The following is a 23,772-nucleotide window of genomic DNA, read 5'->3' as shown; positions in this document are numbered from 1 at the left end:
TGAGATCAGGGCGGGGTTTGGGTTATGGGGGCGTGGTTTACCCTGGGGGCGGGGTTCTGGACCGGGGGCGGAGTTTGGTTTCTGTGGGCGTGTTTATGATCGGGGCGTGGTTTGTGCCCTGGTCAGGGTTCCTGTTCTGGGGCGGGGTTTGGGATCAGGGCGGGGTTTTGGACCGGGCGGCGGGGTTTCTGTTCTGGGGCGGGGTTTGGGATCAGGGCGGGGTTTCGGAGTTTGAGGGAGTTTTGGGTGCGTGGGTTGAATTGGGGGTGGTGTTTGGGGTTTCGGGGCGGGGTTTTGGGGCGGGTTTGTTTTGGGGGCGGGGTTTGTGGATTGGGTACGTGTTTGGGTCTTGGTTTGGGGGGCGGGGTTTATGTTTGGGGCGGTGCTTGGAGTTTGGGGGCGGGATTTGGGTTAGGGGGCGCGGTTTGCAATCAGGGCGGGGTTTGGGTTCGGGGCGGACTTTGGGATCGGGGTGGTGTTTGGGTTCTGGGGCCGGGGGTTTGGGGTCAGGCGGGGTTTGGGTTTGTGGGCGGGGTTTGAGGGCGGGGTTTGTGTTCGGTGGCGTGGTTTACGGCTAGGTTTGGGTTCTGGGGCGTGGTTTGCGATTGGGGGCGGTGTTTGAGATTCGGGGCGGGGTGTGAGGCGGGGTTTGACATTGGGGCGGGGTTTGGGGGCGGGGTTTGAGGGCGGGGTCCGGGTTGGGGGCGGTGTTCGCTTGCGGACTGAGGCGGGGTTTGGGTTTGGGGGCGCGGTTAGGGGCGGGGTTTGTGCTGACGGGCGTTGTTAACCGGGGGCGGGGCTACGTGTTGAGGTCAGACGCTGATGCGGAAGATGGCGGCGGTGCCGGGGGCCTCGGGCGGAGGGAGTGGAGAGAGCGGGGAGAAATCCCCCTTACTGCCCGGGGACAGAGCCGCCTTCCCCGGGGAGAAATCCCCCTTACTGCCCGGGGACAGAGCCGCCTTCCCCGGGGAGAAATCCCCCTTACTGCCCGGGGATAGAGCCTCCTTCCCCGGGGACAAGGCCCCGCTGCTGCCCGGCCAGGAGGCTCCAGCCGGTGGCTCCGTCACCCCCAGCACCGGGCCCCCCTATGTGTACAGTGCGGCTGGTGAGTAACTACTGATATAACCAGCAATGTCCCTGAGATAGGGAGTGTGGGGAGAGTGACAGAGACAGGGGGTAACTGATGTAAGTTTTACAGGGATTAGGGGAGAGTGATGGGGAATGTGTATAAGACTCTGGGGGGACAGTTTTAGGATAAGGGACGGGAGATTAGAGGGGATTTCAGAAAATATTTTTTCCACTTTAGGGAGGTGGGAATTGGGAATGCCCGGCCTGGGAAGGTACAAAGAAAATTCCAGCACAGGAACAGGCCCTTCGGCCCCTCCAATCCTGCACTGACCATGCTGCCCCCCCGACTGAACTAAACCCCCCTACCCTTCCGGGGACCGTATCCCTCTATTCCCATCCTATTCATGGATTTGTCCAGACGCCCCTTAAAACTCACTATCGTATCCGCTTCCACTCCCTCCCCCCGGCAGCGAGTTCCAGGCACCCACCCCCCTCTGTGTAAAAAAAATCTGCCTCGTACATCTCCTTTAAACCTTGCCCCTCGCACCTTAAACCTGTGCCCCCCCCCCCCCCCCCCCCAGCCAATAATTGACTCTTCCACCCTGGGGGGAAAAGCTTCTGACTATCCACTCTGTCCCTCATCATCTTGTAGACTTCTATCAGGTCTCCCCCTCAACCTCCAGTGAGAACAAACCAAGTTTCTCCAACCTCTCCTCATAGCTAATGCCCTCCATACCAGGGGCAACATCCTGGTAAATCTTTTCTGTCCCCTCTCCAAAGCCTCCACATCCTTCTGGTAGTCCTTCTGGTAGTGTGGGTGACCCAGAATTGAACACTATATTCCAAGTGCGGCCTCACTAAGGTTCTATAAAGCTGCAACATGACTTGCCAATTTTTAAACTCAGTGCCCCGGCCGATGAAGGCAAGCATGCCGTATGCCTTCCTGACTACCTTCTCCACCTGCGTTGCCACTTTCAGTGACCTGTGTACTTGTACACCCAGATCCCTCTGCCTATCAATAGTCTTAAAGCTTCTGACATTTACTGTATATTTCCCATCTGTATTAGACCTTCCAAAATACATGATTGGAAGCTGGAAAGCTGACAACCTTTAAATAAATATTTGGATAGTGCTCAGAACATTCATATATATGGGAGAAGTGCAGGAAAATGGGATTAGCGTGCCCTTAGGGGTAGTTATTGTCAGTGCAGACTGGATGGACTGAAGGGCCTTGTTTGCACTATATGACTCTGTGAACCAGTAAGAATAAAGGTGTCTTTTTCCAAATGGCAGGCAGTGATTAGTGGAGTGCTGCATGGATTAGTGCTAAGACTATTGCTATTTGCACCACGTATTAATGATTCAAATAAAGGTACTGAGTGTATTATCTCCACGTTTGCAGATGACACAGAGTTGGCTGGGGAGAGGGGTGGGGGCTGAGCTGTGAGGAGAATGCAGAGGTGCTTCATTGTGATTTGGACAGACTGTGTGTGTGTACCTCTGCTAATGTGGGTAAGTGTGAGGTTATTCACTTTGGTAGCAATAATTGGAAGGCAGGTTACGACCTGAATGGCTGTAAATTGGGAGAGGGGAAGTGTACAGAGGAATCTGGGTGCACCAGTCACTGAAGGTAAGCATGCAGGAACAGCAGGCGGTAAAGAAGGCAAATGGTATGTTAGCCTACATCGCGAGGGGTTTGGAGTACAGGAGCAGGGATGTGTTTTTGCAATTACACAGGGCCTTGGTGAGGCCACACCTAGAGTATTGTGTGCAGTTTTGGTCTCTTTTTCTGAGGAAGGATGTTCTTGCTCTCGAGGGAGTGCAGTGAAGGTTTACCAGGCTGATTCTGGGAGTGGCGGGACTGATATAGGAGGAGATATTGACTGGGTAAGGAATGTTTTCGCTGGAGTTCAGACAAATGAGGGGGAGATCCCATAGAGACTTAAAGAATTCTAACAGGACTAGATAGGGTAGATGCAGAGTGTCCTGGGAGTGTTTGATGGGGGACAGTGTAGAAGGAGCTTTACTCTGTATCTAACCCCGTGCTGTACCTGTCCTGGGAGTGTTTGATGGGGGGACAGTGTAGAGGGAGCTTTACTCTGTATCTAACCCTGTGCTGTACCTGTCCTGGGAGTGTTTGATGGGGGGACAGTGTAGAGGGAGCTTTACTCTGTATCTAACCCCGTGCTGTACCTGTCCTGGGAGTGTTTGATGGGGGGACAGTGTAGAGGGAGCTTTACTCTGTATCTAACCCCGTGCTGTACCTGTCCTGGGAGTGTTTGATGGGGGGGACAGTGTAGAGGGAGCTTTACTCTGTATCTAACCCCGTGCTGTACCTGTCCTAAGTTCATGTTTAGCAGGAAGTTTTACCTTTCGGTGCTGTAGCCACAGGAATGAGGAAGTGAATTAATAGTGAGAGAGGAATGTTTTGGTGGTGATCTGGGTGAGGTGCAGAGAGGATGTTCCTGATGGTGGGGGGGGTGGAGTCCAGAACCAGGGGGGTTACAGTCTGAGGATTCAGGGCAGGTCATTTAGGACAGGGGAGGAGCCTGGGGAGTTCACCACGATGGGAAGTAGCTGATGCCAACACACTGAATGTATTCAAGAGGCAGCTGGATATAGCACTTGGGGCGAACGGGGTCAGTGACACAGTGGGTTAGCACTGCTGCCTCTCAGCGCCAGAGGCTCAGGTTCAATTCTGGCCTCGGGTGACTGTGCAGACTCCGCAGACATTCTCCCTGTGTCTGCGTGGGTCTAGAACAGCGCAAACAAGCCCTTCAGCCCACATGTTGCGCCGATCACATCAATACCTACCAAGCCATAAAACTATAACCCCCAATGCCGTTAAGAACATAAGAAATAGGAGCAGGAGTAGGCCATCTAGCCCCTCGAGCCTGCCCCACCATTCAATAAGGTCATGGCTGATCTGTCGTGGCTCAGTTCCACTTTCCCGCCCTCTCCCCATAACCCTTAATCCCCTCTCTTATCAAAAACCCATCAACCCGCGTCTTAAAAATATTTAGCGAGGCAGCCTCCACCACTTCAACGGGCAGAGAATTCCAGAGATTCACCACCCTTTGAGTGAAGAAGTTCCTCCTCAACTCCGTTCTAAACCGCCCCCCCTTTATCTTGAGGCTGTGCCCCCTAGTCCTACTGTCCTTTCTGAGCGGGAAGAGCCTCTCCACCTCTATCCTATCCATCCCATTCATCATCTTATACGTCTCAATGAGATCTCCCCTCATTCTTCTAAACTCTAACGAGTACAAGCCCAGTTTATTCAGCCTCTCCTCATAGCTCAACCCCCTCAACTCCGGTATCAGCCTAGTAAACCTCCTCTGCACTCCCTCCAAGGCCAAAATATCTTTGCGCAGGTGCGGCGCCCAAAACTGCACACAGCACTCCAGCTGCGGCCTCACCAATGCCCTATACAGCCGCAGCAAGACCTCCCTACTTTTATATTCAATCCCCCTCGCTATGAAGGCCAGCATCCCATTCGCCTTCCTGACCACCTGCTGCACCTGCAAGCTGGGTTTTTGTGACTCATGCACAAGGACCCCGAGGTCCCTCTGCAGATCCCATATTCCCTCTTAGATCCCATATACTCATTCAGAAGTCTTTTAAAAGACCCCAGCGAGTTTGCCTCCACCACCACTGACGGCAGCCGATTCCACTCACTCACTCCACCCTCTGAGTGAAAATCTTGCCCCTATCATCTCCTCTACTTGCTTCCCAGCACCTTAAACCTGTGTCCTCTCGTAGCGACCATTTCAACCCGGGGAAATAACCTCCGAGAATCCACCCTATCTATTCCTCTCAACATTTTATAAACCTCTATCAGGTCGCCTCTCAACCTTCGTCTCTCCAGGGAGAACAGACCGAGCTCCCTCAACCTATCCTCATAAGGCATGCCACCCCAATCCAGGCAACATCCTTGTAAATCTCCTCTGCACCCTCTCAATAGCTTCCACATCCTTCCTGTAGTGAGGTGACCAGAACTCCAAGTGGGGTCTGACAAGGGTCTTATAAAGTTGTAGCATTACCTCCCGACTCGTAAACTCAATCCCTCGATTAATGAAGGCCAGTACACCATACGCCTTCTTGACCACATCCTCCAGCTGCGAGGCCGATTTAAGAGTCCTGTGGACCTGGACCCCAAGATCCTTCTGATCCTCAACACTAAGACTCCTACCCTTGATATTGTACTCCTGCATTCGATTGGTCCTGCCAAAATGGACCAGTACACATTTATCCGTGTTGAAGTCCATCTGCCACTTCTCCGCCCAGTCTTGCATCCTATCTATGTCTCGCTGCAACTTCTGACATCCCTCCAGACTATCCACAACACCATCAACCGTCGTATCGTCGGCGAACTTACTAACCCATCCCTCCACTTCCTCCTCCAGGTCATTTATGAAAATGACAAACAGCAGGGGTCCTAGAACAGATCCCTGGGGCACTCCACTGGTGACCGACCTCCATGCAGAAAAAGACCCATCCACAACCACTCTCTGCCTTCTGCAGGCAAGCCAGTTCTGGATCCACAAGGCCAAAGCTTCTTGGATCCCATTCCCTCTCACCTTCTCAAGAAGTCTTGCATGGGGGACCTTATCAAACGCCTTGCTGAAGTCCATGTAAACCACATCCACCGCTCTTCCTTCGTCAATGTGTTCAGTCACATTTTCAAAACTCAACTAGGCTCGTAAGGCACGACCTGCCCTTGACAAAGCTGTGCTGACTATTTCTGATCATAATAAACTTCTCCAAATGCTCATAAATCCTGTCCCTCAGAATCCTCTCCATCAACTTAGCAACCACTGAGGTCAGACTCACCGGTCGGTAATTTCCCGGGCTATCTCTGTTCCCTTTCTTGAAAATAGGAACCACATCTGCAATCTTCCGGAACCTCTCCTGTCTCCATCGACGACGCAAAGATCATTGCCAGGGGCTCTGCAATCACTTCCCTCGCCTCCCACAGTAACCTGGGGTACATCCCATCCGGTCCCAGCGACTTATCTACCTTGATAGAATTCAAAAGTTCCAACACATCCTCTTTCTTAATGTCCAGATACTCAATCTTTTCAGACTGCCGCAAACCTTTAGTATAACCTCCCAGATCACTTTCCACCGTGAATACCGAGGCAAAGTACTCATTAAGCACCTCTGCCATTTCTTCCGGTTCCACACAGACTTTCTCCCTTCACCTTTTATAGGTCCTATTCCTTCTCTTCTCATCCTTTTACTTTCTACATATTTGTAGAAGGCCTTGGGTTTGCCCTTTATCTTACCCACCAAGGCCTTCTCATGTCCCCTTCTGGCTCTCCTAATTTCCTTTATAAGCTCCTTTCTCCAAGCCTTAGACTCCTCTAGATCCTTACCATCTCCTAGCTCTCTGAACCTTTTATACACCTTCCTTTTCTTCCTGACTAGGTTCAACACAGCCTTCGTGCACCACGGTTCCCGCGACCTACCAAAACCTCCTTGTCTCATCGGAACGTTGTCATGCAGAGCTCCAGTCAAACATTCCTTGAAAATTCGCCACCTTCCTTCTGTACTTTTCCCCAAGAACACCTCCTTTACTTGTCTAATTATCTGCCTGATGTCTTCATATTTCCCCTTACTCCAGACAAACACCTTCCTAGCCTGCCTGATCCTATCTCGTTCCAATGCTACCGTGAAGGAGATAGAATTATGGTCACCATTCCCAAGATGCTCTCCCACCGAGAGATCCGACACCTGTCCTGGTTCATTCGCCAGTACCAGGTCAAGTACAGCCTCTCCTCTCGTAGGCTTATCCACGTGCTGTGTCAGGAAACCCTCCTGAACACACCTAACAAACTCCTCCCCATCCAAACCCCTTACCCTAGGGATATTCCAGTCGATGTTTGGGAAATTGAAATCTCCTATCACGACAACTCTGTTATTACTACATCTCTCTAGGATCTGTTTCCCTATCTGCACCTCAACTTCCCTGTCACTATTGGGTAGCCTATAGAAAACACCCAGCAAAGTTATCGACCCTTTGCTGTTCCTAACTTCCACCCACAGAGACTCTGTAGACAGTCCCTCCACGGCATCCTCCTTCTCTGCAGCCATGACACTGTCCCTGATCAACAGTGCCACTCCACCACCTCTTTTGCCTCCCTCCCTGTCCTTCCTGAAGCATCTGAAACCTGGCACCTGAAGTACCCAGTCCTGTCCCTGAGACATCCAAGTCTCCGTAATGGCCACCACATCACATTCCCAAGCAGCAATCCACGCCCTAAGCTCATCTACCTTATTTACTACACTCCTGGCGTTAAAATAGATACACTTCAGCCCCTCAGTCTGGGCATTTCCCTTCTCCACCACCTGTCTAACCTCTCTCTCATACTGCCTGCAGTCCTTCCCTACCTGGGAGCTAACCTCCCACACTCCAAAGATGTGCAGGTTAGATGGATTGGCTGTGCCACATTGCCCCTAATATTAGGGGGATTAGCAGGGTGAATGTGTGGGGTCGCAGGAATAGAGCCTGGGTGGGATTGTGGTTGGTGCAGATTTGATGGGCCAACTGGCCTCCCTCTGCAGTGTAGGATGTCTAAGCTTTGGGAAGAAAGCAGGATTGGGCTATTGAGTTGGAGGATTAGCCATGATGGTGATGAAGCAGGAGCAGGCATAATGGGCTGAATGGCCTTCTCCTGCTCCTATCCTCCATGCTGTTTCTCACTCACAAGCTGTCAGTGATTTGCCCAATTCTCTCTCTGAGAAACATTCTGTATTCTGTGATCCCGTTCTCAATAGGATTCACTGTCTGAGTGTGACACAGAGACACAGCAAGCCTGTTAATCCTCTCTGCATAGGGACTGATTCAGCACCTCACCCAGATCACCCACAAAAACATTCCTCTCTCACACTATTAATTCACTTCCTCATTCCTGTGGCTTCAGCACTGATAGGTGAAGCTTCCTGTTTAAACACTCCCAGGACAGGTACAGCATGGTGTTAGATACAGAGTAAAGCTCCCTCTACACTGTCCCCCCATCAAACACTCCCAGGACAGGTACAGCATGGGGTTAGATACAGAGTAAAGCTCCCTCTACACTGTCCCCCCCATCAAACACTCCCAGGACAGGTACAGCATGGTGTTAGATACAGAGTAAAGCTCCCTCTACACTGTCCCCCCATCAAACACTCCCAGGACAGGTACAGCATGGGGTTAGATACAGAGTAAAGCTCCCTCTACACTGTCCCCCCATCAAACACTCCCAGGACAGGTACAGCACGGGGTTAGATACAGAGTAAAGCTCCCTCTACACTGTCCCCCCATCAAACACTCCCAGGACAGGTACAGCACGGGGTTAGATACAGAGTAAAGCTCCCTCTACACTGTCCCCCATCAAACACTCCCAGGACAGGTACAGCACGAGGTTAGATACAGAGTAAAGCTCCCTCTACACTGTCCCCCCATCAAACACTCCCAGGACAGGTACAGCACGGGGTTAGATACAGAGTAAAGCTCCCTCTACACTGTCCCCCCATCAAACACTCCCAGGACAGGTACAGCACGAGGTTAGATACAGAGTAATGCTCCCTCTACACGGGATGTGGGGTTTGGAGGAGGTTGGGAGATGAGGGGAGGTTGCGTTGTGCAGTGCCTAAAGTCAATGTTTTTTGGCAGGTTACCCTGGATTTTCGGAGCAAGTGCCCGCTCTGTTCCTGGGCGAAGACCCTCCACCATACACACCGCTCACTAGCCCTGAGAGTGGGAGCAGTCCCATGATAAACTGTCGGGTCTGTCAGTCGCTGATTAATGTGGAGGGCAAGTTACAGCAGCATGTGGTGAAGTGTGGAATCTGTAATGAGGCAACGGTGAGCCCTGAGCTGCTGGATTTGGGAGGAGAGGGAGGGTGGTCGGGTAGTGAGGGGACAGGAGGCTTTGTGGATGGAGGTGGAGGGTGCAGGGGTTGACGAGGCAGGGTGCAAGGTCAGGAGAAGGCGCTAGCCGGCGTGGGTAAGGGGGGGAGGGCACGGGGCAGGATAGGGCAAGGGTGCAAGGTCAGAGGGGAAGGGTGTGGGGCGGGACAGGGGAGGGTGCAGGGTTGGCAGTTGGGGGAAGGGTATGGGGGTGGTGGGGGAGAACGTGGGGAGGGTAGGGGGAGAGTACAGAGGCGAGACGGGGGGAGGGTGTGGGGTTGGAGTTGGTGCCATATATTTATTTGGTTGTATGATTGCCTTCAGTGCGGGTCACATAATTTGGTGATATCCTTGGGACATTTCCCAGTTTCAGTTTGCACGGGGGGGGGAGAGCGACTCAGTAAATGTGTTGTTACTTTGAATGGACGCGTGTGAACCACATCTTTCCCTAGAATGGTAGAATGCTTGCACTGCAGAAGGAGGCCATTTGGCCCATCGAATCTGCAGCAATTTTCTGATGGGGCATCTCTTCCAGGTCCTATTCCTGTAATCCTACATATTTACCCTGCTAATCCAGCTAACCTACACATCTTTGGACACTAAGGGACAATTTAGCACGGCCAATCGACCCTAACCTACACATCTTTGGACACTAAGGGACAATTTAACACGGCCAATCCACCCTAACCTACACATCTTTAGATTGTGGGAGGAAACCCAGGCAGACACAGGGCGAATGTGCAGACCCCACACCAGACAAGTGACCCAAGCTGGGAATTGAACCGGGGTCCCTGGTGCTGTGAGGCAGTCGTGCTAACCCACTGTGCCACACTGCTGCCTGTTTCTCTTTTACGCTTGCAGTCACGAACACTGGATGTTACATTCAGGGACTCGCTTGTTAGACCTTGGGATGGGTGCTGATGTAAAGTATATGATTGTTCATCTAAACTTTCTCCTCCCTCTTTCCTGCAGCCCATTAAGAATGCACCAGCAGGAAAGAAGTATGTTCGCTGTCCGTGTAACTGTCTGCTAATCTGCAAAGTTACCTCGCAGAGGATCGCATGTCCCCGACCCTACTGGTAAGAGAACCCTTCTTAGTACAAGTCACTCAGAGAGAGGGGCGGGGGGAGGGGACTGAGACACACCAGTCAGTGTACAGATATCTCCCTGAGAGAGAGAGAGGACTGAGACACACCAGTCAGTGTACAGATATCTCCCTGAGAGAGAGAGAGGGGACTGAGAGACACCAGTCAGTGTACAGATATCTCCCTGAGAGAGAGAGAGAGAGAGAGAGGGGACTGAGAGACACCAGTCAGTGTACAGATATCTCCCTGAGAGAGAGAGAGCAGGGGGACTGAGAGACACCAGTCAGTGTACAGATATCTCCCTGAGAGAGAGAGAGAGGGGACTGAGAGACACCAGTCAGTGTACAGATATCTCCCTGAGAGAAAGAGAGGGGACTGAGAGACACCAGTCAGTGTACAGATATCTCCCTGAGAGAGAGAGAGGGGACTGAGAGACACCAGTCAGTGTACAGATATCTCCCTGAGAGAGAGAGGGGGGACTGAGAGACACCAGTCAGTGTACAGATATCTCCCTGAGAGAGAGAGGGGACTGAGAGACACCAGTCAGTGTACAGATATCTCCCTGAGAGAGGGACTGAGAGACACCAGTCAGTGTACAGATATCTCCCTGAGAGAGAGAGAGAGGGGACTGAGAGACACCAGTCAGTGTACAGATATCTCCCTGAGAGAGAGAGGGGACTGAGAGACACCAGTCAGTGTACAGATATCTCCCTGAGAGAGAGAGCGGGGGGACTGAGAGACACCAGTCAGTGTACAGATATCTCCCTGAGAGAGAGAGAGAGGGGACTGAGAGACACCAGTCAGTGTACAGATATCTCCCTGAGAGAGAGAGAGGGGACTGAGAGACACCAGTCAGTGTACAGATATCTCCCTGAGAGAGAGAGCGGGGGGACTGAGAGACACCAGTCAGTGTACAGATATCTCCCTGAGAGAGGGGGGACTGAGACACACCAGTCAGTGTACAGATATCTCCCTGAGAGAGAGAGAGAGGACTGAGAGACACCAGTCAGGGTACAGATATCTCCCTGAGAGAGAGAGGGGACTGAGAGACACCAGTCAGTGTACAGATATCTCCCTGAGAGAGAGAGAGAGGGGACTGAGAGACACCAGTCAGTGTACAGATATCTCCCTGAGAGAGAGAGGGGACTGAGAGACACCAGTCAGTGTACAGATATCTCCCTGAGAGAGAGAGCGGGGGGACTGAGAGACACCAGTCAGTGTACAGATATCTCCCTGAGAGGGGGGACTGAGAGACACCAGTCAGTGTACAGATATCTCCCTGAGAGAGGGGACTGAGAGACACCAGTCAGTGAGAATTGGCTGTTTGGTGTGTGTTCCTGGTAGGGCTGATATAAATTGGCCATCTATAATAAACCTGAAGATTGAGACATTTCCCAGGCTGAATGGCCTCCTCCTGTCCCTGTGTAACAGGCTGGAGGAGAGGGGCTGAATGGCCTCCTCCTGTCCCTGTGTAACGGGCTGAATGGCCTCCTCCTGTCCCTGTGTAACAGGCTGGAGGAGAGGGGCTGAATGGCCTCCTCCTGTCCCTGTGTAACAGGCTGGAGGAGAGGGGCTGAATGGCCTCCTCCTGTCCCTGTGTAACAGGCTGGAGGAGAGGGGCTGAATGGCCTCCTCTTGTCCCTGTGTAACAGGCTGGAGGAGAGGGGCTGAATGGCCTCCTCCTGTTCCTGTGTAACAGGCTGGGGGAGAGGGGCTGAATGGCCTCCTCCTGTCCCTGTATAACTGGCTCGGGGGGGTGGGGGCGCTGGGCTGGGCTGCACTGTGTACCTTGCTGTTTGACTCTGCCTGTCTGATCACTGCCCTGCTGTTTGACTCTGCCTGTCTGATCACTGCCCTGCTGTTTGACTCTGCCTGTCTGATCACTGCCCTGCTGTTTGTTTCTGTTGCTACAGCAAACGGATTATAAATCTCGGACCCATCCACCCTGGCCCCAGTAGCCCGGACCCGCCGCCCTCAGGGACCCGCGTCATCTGTGGCCACTGCAGAAACACTTTCCTGGTGAGTTCTTCATCCCTGGTCTTATCAGCGACAGTTGTGTACCTGGGAGGTCACGCTCACTAATTTAATTGAGTTTTTTGAGCAGGTGATATGACCCTAAGACATAGGAGCAGAATGAGGCCACTCGGCCCATTCAATCATGGCTGATGTTTTTCTGTGACTCTAATGGGAGATGAGAGTACTAGAGCAACAGGCCCTTTGGCCCAACTTGTCCATGCACCCGTTTTTTCAAAACCCTTAATCTAGGGCGGCACGGTAGCACAGTGGTTAGCGCTGTTGTTTCACAGCTCCAGGGTCCTGGGTTCGATTTCTGCCTCGGGTCACTGTCTGTGTGGAGATTGCACATTCTCCTCGTGTCTGTGTGAGTTTTGTCCGGGTGCTCCGGTTTCCTCCCACAGTCCAAAGATGTGCGGGTTAGGTCGATTGGCCATGCTAAGAAATTGCCCCTTAGTGTCCAGGGATGCGTAGGTTAGAGGGATTAGTGGGTATATACGTAGCGATATGGGGCTAGGGCCTGGGTGGGATTGTTTGGTGCAGACTCGATGGGCTGAAGGGCCTCTTTCTGCACTGTAGGGTTCTATGATAGTCCCAGTTGCCCACATTTGGCCCATATCCCTCTATATGCATCGTACCCATAGAATGTAGAATATTACAGCACAGTACAGGCCCTTCGGCCCTCAGTGTTGTGCCTATGTAGCTATGTAAATGCTTTTCAAAAGATAAAATTGTCCCCGCCTCTACTACTGCCTCTGGCAGCTCGTTCCAGACACTCACCACCCTCTGGGTGAAAAAATTGCCCCTCTGGACCCTTTTGTATCTCTCCCCCTCTCACCTTAAACCTCTGCCCTCTAGTTTTAGACTCCCCTACCTTTGGGGAAAAGATATTGACTATCTAGCTGATCTGTGCCCCTCATTATTTTATAGACCTCTATAAGATCACCCCTCAGCCTCCTACGCTCCAGAGAAAAAAGTCCCAGTCTATCCAACCTCTCCTTATAACTCAATCCATCAAGTCCCGGTAGCATCCTAGTAAATCTTTTCTGCGCTCTTTCTAGTTTAATAATATCCTTTCTATAATCGGGTGACCAGAATTGTACACAGTATTCCAAGTGTGGCCTTACCAATGTCTTGTACAACTTCAACAAGACGTCCCAACTCCTGTATTCAATGTTCTGACCGATGAAACCAAGCATGCCAAATGCCTTCTTCACCACTCTGTCCACCTGTGACTCCACTTTCAAGGAGCTATGAACCTGTACCCCGAGATCTCTTTGTTCTGTAACTCTCCCCAACGCCCTACCATTAACTGAGTAAGTCCTGCCCTGGTTCCATCGACCAAAATGCATCACCTCACAGTCATCTAAATTAAACTCCATCTGCCACTGGTCAGCCCACTGGCCCAATTGATCAAGATCCCGTTACAATTGGAGATAACTTTCTTCACTGTCCACTGTGCCACCAATCTTGGGGTCATCTGTAAACTTACGAATCAAACCAGTTACATTTTCCTCCAAATCGTTTATATGTATTACAAACAGCAAAGGTCCCAGCACTGCTCCCTGAGGAACACCACTTCTCACAGCCCTCCATTCAGAAACACACCCTCCCACTGCTGCCGTCTGTCTTCTTTGAGTGCTGGGATCTCTGCTGATGCATTTTTGTCGATCCAATTCAGGTGGGGGCTGTAAAATAAATGGCAGAACCATCAGGAGCTTGGGCGGGCGGGGTGGTCCGGAGGCGTGGGCGGGAAAGGTGGTGAAGAGAGTATACGGCATGCTTGCCTTCATTGGACAGGGCATCCAGTATAAAAGTTGGTAATATTATGTACCAGTTATATAAAATGCTGGTTAGGCCACATTTAGAATACTGTGTTCAATCCTGGCCACCACACTACCAGAAGGACGTGGAGGCTTTGGACAGAGTGCAGAAAAGGTTTACCAGATATTGCCTGGTATGGAGGGTATTAGCTATGAGGCAAGACTGAAGAAACTGGCATTACTCTCCCTGGAAAGACAGCACAGTGGGTTAGCGCTGCTGCCTCACAGCGCCAGGGACCCGGGTTCGATTCCCGGCTCAGCGCACAGTGGGTTAGCGCTGCTGCCTCGCAGCGCCAGGGACCTGGGTTCGATTCCCGGCTCAGCGCACAGTGGGTTAGCGCTGCTGCCTCACAGCGCCAGGGACCCGGGTTCGATTCCCGGCTCAGCGCACAGTGGGTTAGCGCTGCTGCCTCGCAGCGCCAGGGACCCGGGTTCGATTCCCGGCTCAGCGCACAGTGGGTTAGCGCTGCTGCCTCACAGTGCCAGGGACCCGGGTTCGATTCCTGGCTCAGCGCACAGTGGGTTAGCGCTGCTGTCTCACAGCGCCAGGGACCCGGGTTCGATTCCCGGCTCAGCGCACAGTGGGTTAGCGCTGCTGCCTCGCAGCGCCAGGGACCTGGGTTCGATTCCCGGCTCAGCGCACAGTGGGTTAGCGCTGCTGTCTCTCAGCGCCAGGGACCCGGGTTCGATTCCCGGCTCAGCGCACAGTGGGTTAGCGCTGCTGTCTCTCAGCGCCAGGGACCCGGGTTCGATTCCCGGCTCAGCGCACAGTGGGTTAGCGCTGCTGCCTCGCAGCGCCAGGGACCTGGGTTCGATTCCCGGCTCAGCGCACAGTGGGTTAGCGCTGCTGCCTCGCAGCGCCAGGGACCCGGGTTCGATTCCCGGCTCAGCGCACAATGGGTTAGCGCTGCTGCCTCGCAGCGCCAGGGACCCGGGTTCGATTCCCGGCTCAGCGCACAATGGGTTAGCGCTGCTGCCTCACTGCGCCAGGGACCCGGGTTCGATTCCCTGGGGCTTGGTTCGCTGTCTGTGTGGAGTCTGCACATTCTCCCTGTGTCTGCGTGGGTTTCCTCTGGGTGCTCCTTTTTCCTCCCACAGTCTGAAAGACGTGCTGGTTAGGGTGCATTGGGCCGTGCTAAATTCCCGCTTCGTGTAACCTGAACAGGCGCCGGAGTGTGGGCGACTAGGGGATTTTCACAGTGACTTCATTGCAATATTAATGTAAGCTTCCAACTGTTCACCCTATCCGTAACCCTCAGCGTTAATGTAAACCTTACGTGTGACTAATAAACCTTCCATTTTTGGAAAGGCGGAGACTGAGTGGTGACCTGATAGAAGTTTATAAAATGACAAAGGGATATGGATGGGGTGAACAGTTGGAAGCTTTTTTTCCCAGGGAGGAAATGACAATTAGAAGGGGGCACAGGTTCAAGATAAGAGGTGGAAGGTTTAGTGGACATGTGCAGAGGAAGCTTTATCCACAGTGTGGGGTGGGGGCCTGGAATGCACTGCCCAGTGAGGTGGTTGAGATACGTTAGTGACATTTAAGGTCTATCTGGATAGATGCATGAACAGACGGGGAATAGAGGGATACAGGCGCTTGGTCGCCACAGGCTTGGTGGGCCAAAGGGCCTGTTCCTGTGCCCTGGGACAGTCCCCGTTTGCCCCAGTTTGTGGAGTTTTGAGCTATGTGTATGTCTGGGGAAAGCTGCCATTCGTGCACCACGTGTAGACATTTTGAAATTGAATGTACATTTTAACCTGTCTGGTAGTGTGGTCTGGGAATCCACGCAGAGCTTTCCACACTCTCCAGCACCCTGCAGTTGCCAATGATCAGGTGACTTGTGGCAGCCATCCATAAGGTTTCTTTAAGATAGCAGATTTCCCGCTGTTTAGAGGAGAATTCTGTTCTGGCTGCACTGTTGTGACCCCCCCACTGTCTCCCCTCTTGTGTTTTTACAGTGGAGGGAGTTCACAGACAGGACGTTAGCACGATGTCCACACTGTCGCTGTGTGTAAGTATATCTGTCGGAGGTGTACACATTCCAGTGGCAATGCCAGTGCTTAGGGGGCATGTTCGCATGTGGGCACACTGTGTCTGTGTGTGTGTCTGTGTGTGTGTCTGTGTGTGTGTCTGTGTGTGTGTCTGTGTGTGTGTCTGTGTGTGTGTCTGTGTGTGTGTCTGTGTGTGTGTCTGTGTGTGTGTCTGTGTGTGTGTCTGTGTGTGTGTCTGTGTGTGTGTCTGTGTGTGTGTCTGTGTGTGTGTCTGTGTGTGTGTCTGTCTGTCTGTGTCTGTGTGTGTGTCTGTCTGTCTGTGTCTGTGTCTGTGTCTGTCTGTGTGTGTCTGACACTTGCTGTGTTGTTCTCAGATCATCGATTGGCCGTCGGTACCCCAGGAAGCGCTGCCTCTGGATATTCCTGCTGGGAATGCTCTTCGCCATTATTGCTGCCGGAGTGGCTGTGAGTATCGGACTAGTGCACCCCCTCTACCCCCTCCGACCCCCAGCCTGCACCCCCAACACACACACTGCACCCTAACATCCCCCCCCACAGCCTGCACCCCAACACACACACTGCACCCTAACATCCCCCCCCACAGCCTGCACCCCCAACACACACACTGCACCCTAACATCCCCCCCCCACAGCCTGCACCCCCAACACACACACTGCACCCTAACATCACCCCCCCCACAGCCTGCACCCCCAACACACACACTGCACCCTAACATCCCCCCCCACAGCCTGCACCCCCAACACACACACTGCACCCTAACATCCCCCCCCCCACAGCCTGCACCCCCAACACACACACTGCACCCTAACATCACCCCCCACAGCCTGCACCCCCAACACACACACTGCACCCTAACATCACCCCCCCACAGCCTGCACTCCCAACACACACACTGCACCCTAACATCCCCCCCCACAGCCTGCACCCCCAACACACACACTGCACCCTAACATCCCCCCCCCACACAGCCTGCACCCCCAACACACACACTGCACCCTAACATCCCCCCCCCACACAGCCTGCACCCCCAACACACACACTGCACCCTAACATCACCCCCCACACAGCCTGCACCCCCAACACACACACTGCACCCTAACAATCCCCCCCCACAGCCTGCACCCCCAACACACACACTGCACCCTAACATCCCCCCCCCACAGCCTGCACCCCCAACACACACACTGCACCCTAACATCCCCCCCCCACACAGCCTGCACCCCCAACACACACACTGCACTAACATCCCCCCCCACACAGCCTGCACCCCCAACACACACACTGCACCCTAACATCACCCCCCCACAGCCTGCACCCCCAACACACACACTGCACCCTAACATCCCCCCCCCACACAGCCTGCACCCCCAACACACACACTGCACCCTAACATCACCCCCCCACACTGCCTGCACCCCCAACACACACACTGCACCCTAACATCCCCCCCCCCAGCCTGCACCCCCAACACACACACTGCACCCTAACATCACCCCCCCCACAGCCTGCACCCCCAACACACACACTGCACCCTAACATCACCCCCCCCCACAGCCTGCACCCCCAACACACACACTGCACCCTAACATCACCCCCCCACAGCCTGCACCCCCAACACACACACTGCACCCTAACATCCCCCCCCACAGCCTGCACCCCCAACACACACACTGCACCCTAACATCACCCCCCCCACAGCCTGCACCCCCAACACACACACTGCACCCTAACATCCCCCCCCCACAGCCTGCACCCCCAACACACACACTGCACCCTAACATCACCCCCCCACAGCCTGCACCCCCAACACACACACTGCACCCTAACATCACCCCCCCCACAGCCTGCACCCCCAACACACACACTGCACCCTAACATCCCCCCCCCACAGCCTGCACCCCCAACACGCACACTGCACCCTAACATCACCCCCCCACAGCCTGCACCCCCAACACGCACACTGCACCCTAACATCACCCCCCCACAGCCTGCACCCCCAACACACACACTGCACCCTAACATCACCCCCCCACAGCCTGCACCCCCAACACACACACTGCACCCTAACATCACCCCCACAGCCTGCACCCCCAACACACACACTGCACCCTAACATTCCCCACTGCCCCAAGCCTGCACCCCCAACACACACACTGCACCCTAACATCACCCCACAGCCTGCACCCCCAACACACACACTGCACCCTAACATTCCCCACTGCCCCAAGCCTGCACCCCCTCTTCTCTCCCCTCCCCGGGTGTTTGGGATGTCTCCAGGTTGCTATTGTGACCGTCTCTGTCTCTCCCCAGGTGACCACGTGGAGACTGGCTGTTAAACACCACGGGATCTATGCTGCCTGGGCTGTGCTGATCATCCTCTGTCTCTGCTGCCTGGCCCGAGCCTGTTACTGGGCTTGTCTCCGAGTCAGTCATCCCATCCAGAACTTCTCCTGATGGTCTCCCAGCCCCAGGAAGAGGGAGCGGAGCGAGGGGCTGAATGGCCTCCTTAACCCACCTTGCTGCACAGGAAGATGGGATCACGGGGAACCTTGACTCTCACTGTGTCCCCTAACAGCGTCACCCCCTCACTACAGACCCCGTGTGTGTGTGTCCGTGTCCGCTCACTACAGACCCCGTGTGTGTGTGTCCGTGTCTGCTCACTACAGACCCCGTGTGTGTGTGTCCGTGTCCACTCACTACAGACCCCGTGTGTGTGTGTCCGTGTCTGCTCACTACAGACCCCGTGTGTGTGTGTCCGTGTCTGCTCACTACAGACCCCGTGTGTGTGTGTCCGTGTCTGCTCACTACAGACCCCGTGTGTGTGTCCGTGTCTGCTCACTACAGACCCCGTGTGTGTGTCCGTGTCTGCTCACTACAGTCCCCGTGTGTGTGTGTCCGTGTCCGCTCACTACAGACCCCGTGTGTGTGTGTCCGTGTCCGCTCACTACAGACCCCGTGTGTGTGTGTCCGTGTCCGCTCACTACAGACCCCGTGTGTGTGTGTCCGTGTCCGCTCACTACAGACCCCGTGTGTGTGTGTCCGTGTCCGCTCACTACAGACCCCGTGTGTGTGTGTCCGTGTCTGCTCACTACAGACCCCGTGTGTGTGTGTCCGTGTCTGCTCACTACAGACCCCGTGTGTGTGTGTGTCCGTGTCTGCTCACTACAGACCCCGTGTGTGTGTCCGTGTCTGCTCACTACAGACCCCGTGTGTGTGTGTCCATGTCCGCTCACTACAGACCCCGTGTGTGTGTGTCCGTGTCTGCTCACTACAGACCCCGTGTGTGTGTCCGTGTCTGCTCACTACAGACCCCGTGTGTGTGTGTCCATGTCCGCTCACTACAGACCCCGTGTGTGTGTGTCCGTGTCCGCTCACTACAGACCCCGTGTGTGTGTGTCCGTGTCCGCTCACTACAGACCCCGTGTGTGTGTGTCCGTGTCCGCTCACTACAGACCCCGTGTGTGTGTGTCCGTGTCTGCTCACTACAGGCCCCACGTGTGTGTGTGTCCGTGTCTGCTCACTACAGACCCCGTGTGTGTGTGTCCGTGTCTGCTCACTACAGGCCCCACGTGTGTGTGTGTGTGTCCGTGTCCGCTCACTACAGGCCCCACGTGTGTGTGTGTGTGTGTCCGTGTCCGCTCACTACAGCCTGTGTGCGCACGCGCCCTGTAATGTCCCCCCCCCGCCTTGCTGCAGACACTGACTCTCTATCTGGAATATTAATATTGCTGCTGTTTGTTGGTCGATGAGGTTTTGTTCTGATAATTAACTGAGAGAATGGAGGCTTGCTGCTATGAATCCTGTTTCACTGCCTGCATCTCCACTTTCCCAGGTAGAGATGCCGAGTGTGCTGATTTTCCCGCCCCATGTGATCCACCCTGCTCCCCCACTGACTTTCCGATCCGCTGTCAGCCTCGCATTTCCCTCCCACACTCCTCCAGGGTCCGAGTGGATTCAGTTGGGGAGAGAGTGCTGTGTGCGAAGGGGCTAACAGCAGGCAATCCGGCCGGAACACAACCCTCCTGATGTGACCAAACCACTCCCCGTGTAACTGGACCACTCCCTGTGCGGACGGACCATTCATATTTTGTGTATATGCTTTGCGCAATGCTTGTGCACACTTGTGTATACTGTGTACACAATGCGTGCACAGTCTCTCTGCTGTACACAATGCCCACACACTCTCTGCTGTACACAATGCCTGCAGTCTGCTGTACACTGTGTACACAATGCCCACACACTCTGCTGTACACAGTGTACACAATGCCCGCAGTCTCTCTGCTGTACACTCTGTACACAATGCCCGCAGCGTCTCTGCTGTACACTCTGTACACAATGCCCGCAGCGTCTCTGCTGTACACTCTGTACACAATGCCCGCAGCGTCTCTGCTGTACACTCTGTACACAATGCCCGCAGCGTCTCTGCTGTACACTCTGTACACAATGCCCGCAGCGTCTCTGCTGTACACTCTGTACACAATGCCCGCAGCGTCTCTGCTGTACACTCTGTACACAATGCCCGCAGCGTCTCTGCTGTACACTCTGTACACAATGCCCGCAGTCTCTCTGCTGTACACTCTGTACACAATGCCCGCAGCGTCTCTGCTGTACACTCTGTACACAATGCCCGCAGCGTCTCTGCTGTACACTCTGTACACAATGCCCGCAGCGTCTCTGCTGTACACGGTGTACACAATGCCCGCAGCGTCTCTGCTGTACACTCTGTACACAATGCTGTACACTCTGTACACAATGCTGTACACTCTGTACACAATGCTGTACACTCTGTACACAATGCTGTACACTCTGTACACAATGCTGTACACTCTGTACACAATGCTGTACACTCTGTACACAATGCTGTACACTCTGTACACAATGCTGTACACTCTGTACACAATGCTGTACACTCTGTACACAATGCTGTACACTCTGTACACAATGCTGTACACTCTGTACACAATGCTGTACACTCTGTACACAATGCTGTACACTCTGTACACAATGCTGTACACTCTGTACACAATGCTGTACACTCTGTACACAATGCTGTACACTCTGTACACAATGCTGTACACTCTGTACACAATGCTGTACACTCTGTACACAATGCTGTACACTCTGTACACAATGCTGTACACTCTGTACACAATGCTGTACACTCTGTACACAATGCTGTACACTCTGTACACAATGCTGTACACTCTGTACACAATGCTGTACACTCTGTACACAATGCCCGCAGCGTCTCTCTGCCTCTCTCTCTCTTGTCTCTATCTCCTGTACATTGCCCCAGTGCTGCACTGCGGTGTGCCCCCCCCCCCCCCCCTCCCAGGGCTGTACCCCAGGCTGTTTGAACAGGGGAGCTCGAGCCAGCCCCATACTCTCCACTGTCTTTCTTTCTCCGCAATCATGTTTACCGCCCTGCTCCTTTTACCATGCATTGTATTTAAAACATTGACAATGAATTCTACATTTGCTTTGACAAGGTAATAAAACTGACCACTTTTATCCGAGTCCCCTCTCTTTCAGCTTTTTAATTTATAGAACACAGAACACTACAGCACAAATGGGCCCTTCGGCCCATAAGTTGCGCTGATCACATCTATACCGACCAAGCCATAGAACTATCTGTAACTCCCAATGCCATTAGATCCCATATACTCATCCAGAAGTCTTTTAAAAGACCCCAGCGAGTTCGCCTCTACCACCACCGACGGCAGCCGATTCCACTCACTCACCACCCTCTGAGTGAAAAACTTACCCCTGACATCTCCTCTCTACCTGCTCCCCAGCACCTTAAACCTGTGTCCTCTCGTAGTGACCATTTCAGCCCTGGGAAATAGTCTCTGAGAATCCACCCTATCTATTCCTCTCAACATTTTATATTTATTCCAGCTAAAAGACATTCCACACAAGGATAGCAAATCAATAAATGTTTTATTTAACAAATCTGCCACCAGCTCAAACAGAAACAGTTACAACTCAACTCTCAACTAAACTCTAACTATTTAACTGAAAAGAGATACCACGAACCACCAGCCAAGCAATATCCTCGATGTAGAATCTATCTATCTTCTCTGAAGCATCCTTCAGGGCACAGGTCTTCTTGTAGTGGTTGGTCTCTTCAGAGTTAGCGCTGCGAAACAGAGGCTGCCCACAATCCTCCACTGGCTTACGGAAGAATCTCTGTCATCCAGTCAACTGTGTCACCACACTGTTTCACCAAGGAATCCAGTGAAGGTTTGTTTATTGGTCACAAATAGGGCTTACCTTAACGCTGCAATGAAGTTATCGTGAAATTCCTTTAGTAAAATAAGTAGGCTTACATTAACTGCAATGAAGTTACTATGAGAATCCCCTAGTGGCCACACTCTTGCACCTGTTCGGGTACACCCAGGGATAATTTAGCACGGCCCAATGCACCCCAGCCAGCCTGCCTCCCGGACTGTGGGGTAGGGAAACGGTGCAAACCCATGCACGCGTGGGGAGAATGTGCAGACCCTGCCACAGAGTCCCTCATGCTGGAAATGGTGTTCTTGGCTCAGTGAGGCAGCAGTGCCAACTCCTGTGCTGCCCACCACCCTCCCCCAAGCACGCAACAGTGGTGTCACAAACTGTACAATTACTGGCCGCCTCCTTACTGGGAGGGACTGTGGTCACAACTGTGCTACCGTGTCCCCTTACACCTGTCAGTGCAGACTCGATGGGCAGAAGGGCCTCTTCTGCTCTGTGTGATTCTATGATTCTAAGTTATTGGAGAATATTAGTGATGGGGAAAGATTGGTCAGACTGAGATTTCTGTAGATCACAGTCTGGGGGGTGGGGTTGTAAAATGATATGGGGCCACATTAAGAGAACATGGTGAGGAATAGGTTCTGTGTGTTTATACTCTGTCCCATTAAATACCTGCAGAGAGGGGACTCATGGGGTTAGATACAGAGTAAAGCTCCCTCTACACTGTCCCCCCATCAAACACTCCCAGGACAGGGACAGCACGGGGTTAGATACAGAGTAAAGCTCCCTCTACACTGTCCCCCCATCAAACACTCCCAGGACAGGTACAGCACAGGGTTAGATACAGAGTAAAGCTCCCTCTACACTGTCCCCCCATCAAACACTCCCAGGACAGGTACAGCACGGGGTTAGATACAGAGTAAAGCTCCCTCTACACTGTCCCCCCATCAAACACTCCCAGGACAGGTACAGCACAGGGTTAGATACAGAGTAAAGCTCCCTCTACACTGTCCCCTCCATCATTATGAGAGACTGTGATAGGGTAGACTACCCCTAAGTGGAAGGGTCTACATTTGGGGAGGAGGGGGGGATATATGAACATAAGAAATAGGAGCAGGAGTCGGCCATCTAGCCCTCTGAGCCTGCCCCGCCATTCAATAAGATCATGGCTGATCTGAAGTGGATCAGTTCCACTTTCCCGCTTTCTCCCCATAACCCTTAATCCCCTGTCTGTCAGAAACCTATCTACCCGTGACTTGAATATATTCAATGAGGCAGCCTCCACCACTTCAATGGGCAGAGATTCACCACCCTCTGAGTGAAGAAGTTCCTCCTCAACTCTGATCTAAACTGCCTTCCCCTTATTTTGAGGCTGTGCTCCCCTAGTTCTTGTTTCCTTTCTAAGTGGAAAGAATCTCTCTACCTCTATCCTATCGAGCCCCTTCATTATCTTGTAAGTCTCTATAAGATTCCCCCCTCAGCCTTCTAAACTCCAACGAGTACAGACCCAGTCTATTTAATCTCTCCTCATAAGCTAACCCCCTCATCTCCGGTATTAGCCCGGTGAAGCTTCTCTGCACTCCCTCCAAGGCCAATATATCCTTTCACAAATAAGGGGACCAAAACTGCACACAGTACTC

General features: G+C 53.1%; 1 protein-coding gene across 1 annotated transcript; it reads left to right on the top strand.

Annotated features, from left to right (window-relative positions):
• Window positions 1-830: 830 nt before the first annotated feature.
• On the top strand, window positions 831-18,716 carry LOC145338936 (type 1 phosphatidylinositol 4,5-bisphosphate 4-phosphatase-like). Its single transcript, XM_080183337.1, has 7 exons — window positions 831-1,105; window positions 8,723-8,913; window positions 9,931-10,037; window positions 11,957-12,062; window positions 15,842-15,894; window positions 16,249-16,339; window positions 18,206-18,716. The coding sequence occupies exons 1-7, from the start codon at window positions 832-834 to the stop codon at window positions 18,347-18,349; spliced, it is 966 nt and encodes a 321-aa protein (XP_080039463.1). The 5' UTR covers window position 831; the 3' UTR covers window positions 18,350-18,716.
• Window positions 18,717-23,772: the final 5,056 nt, after the last annotated feature.

This window comes from Carcharhinus amblyrhynchos, unplaced genomic scaffold (genome assembly GCF_965287045.1).
Source record: "Carcharhinus amblyrhynchos unplaced genomic scaffold, sCarAmb.v2.hapA chromosome_253, whole genome shotgun sequence".
Lineage (NCBI taxonomy): Eukaryota > Metazoa > Chordata > Chondrichthyes > Carcharhiniformes > Carcharhinidae > Carcharhinus > Carcharhinus amblyrhynchos.
This window is presented reverse-complemented; position numbering and strand designations above follow the sequence as displayed.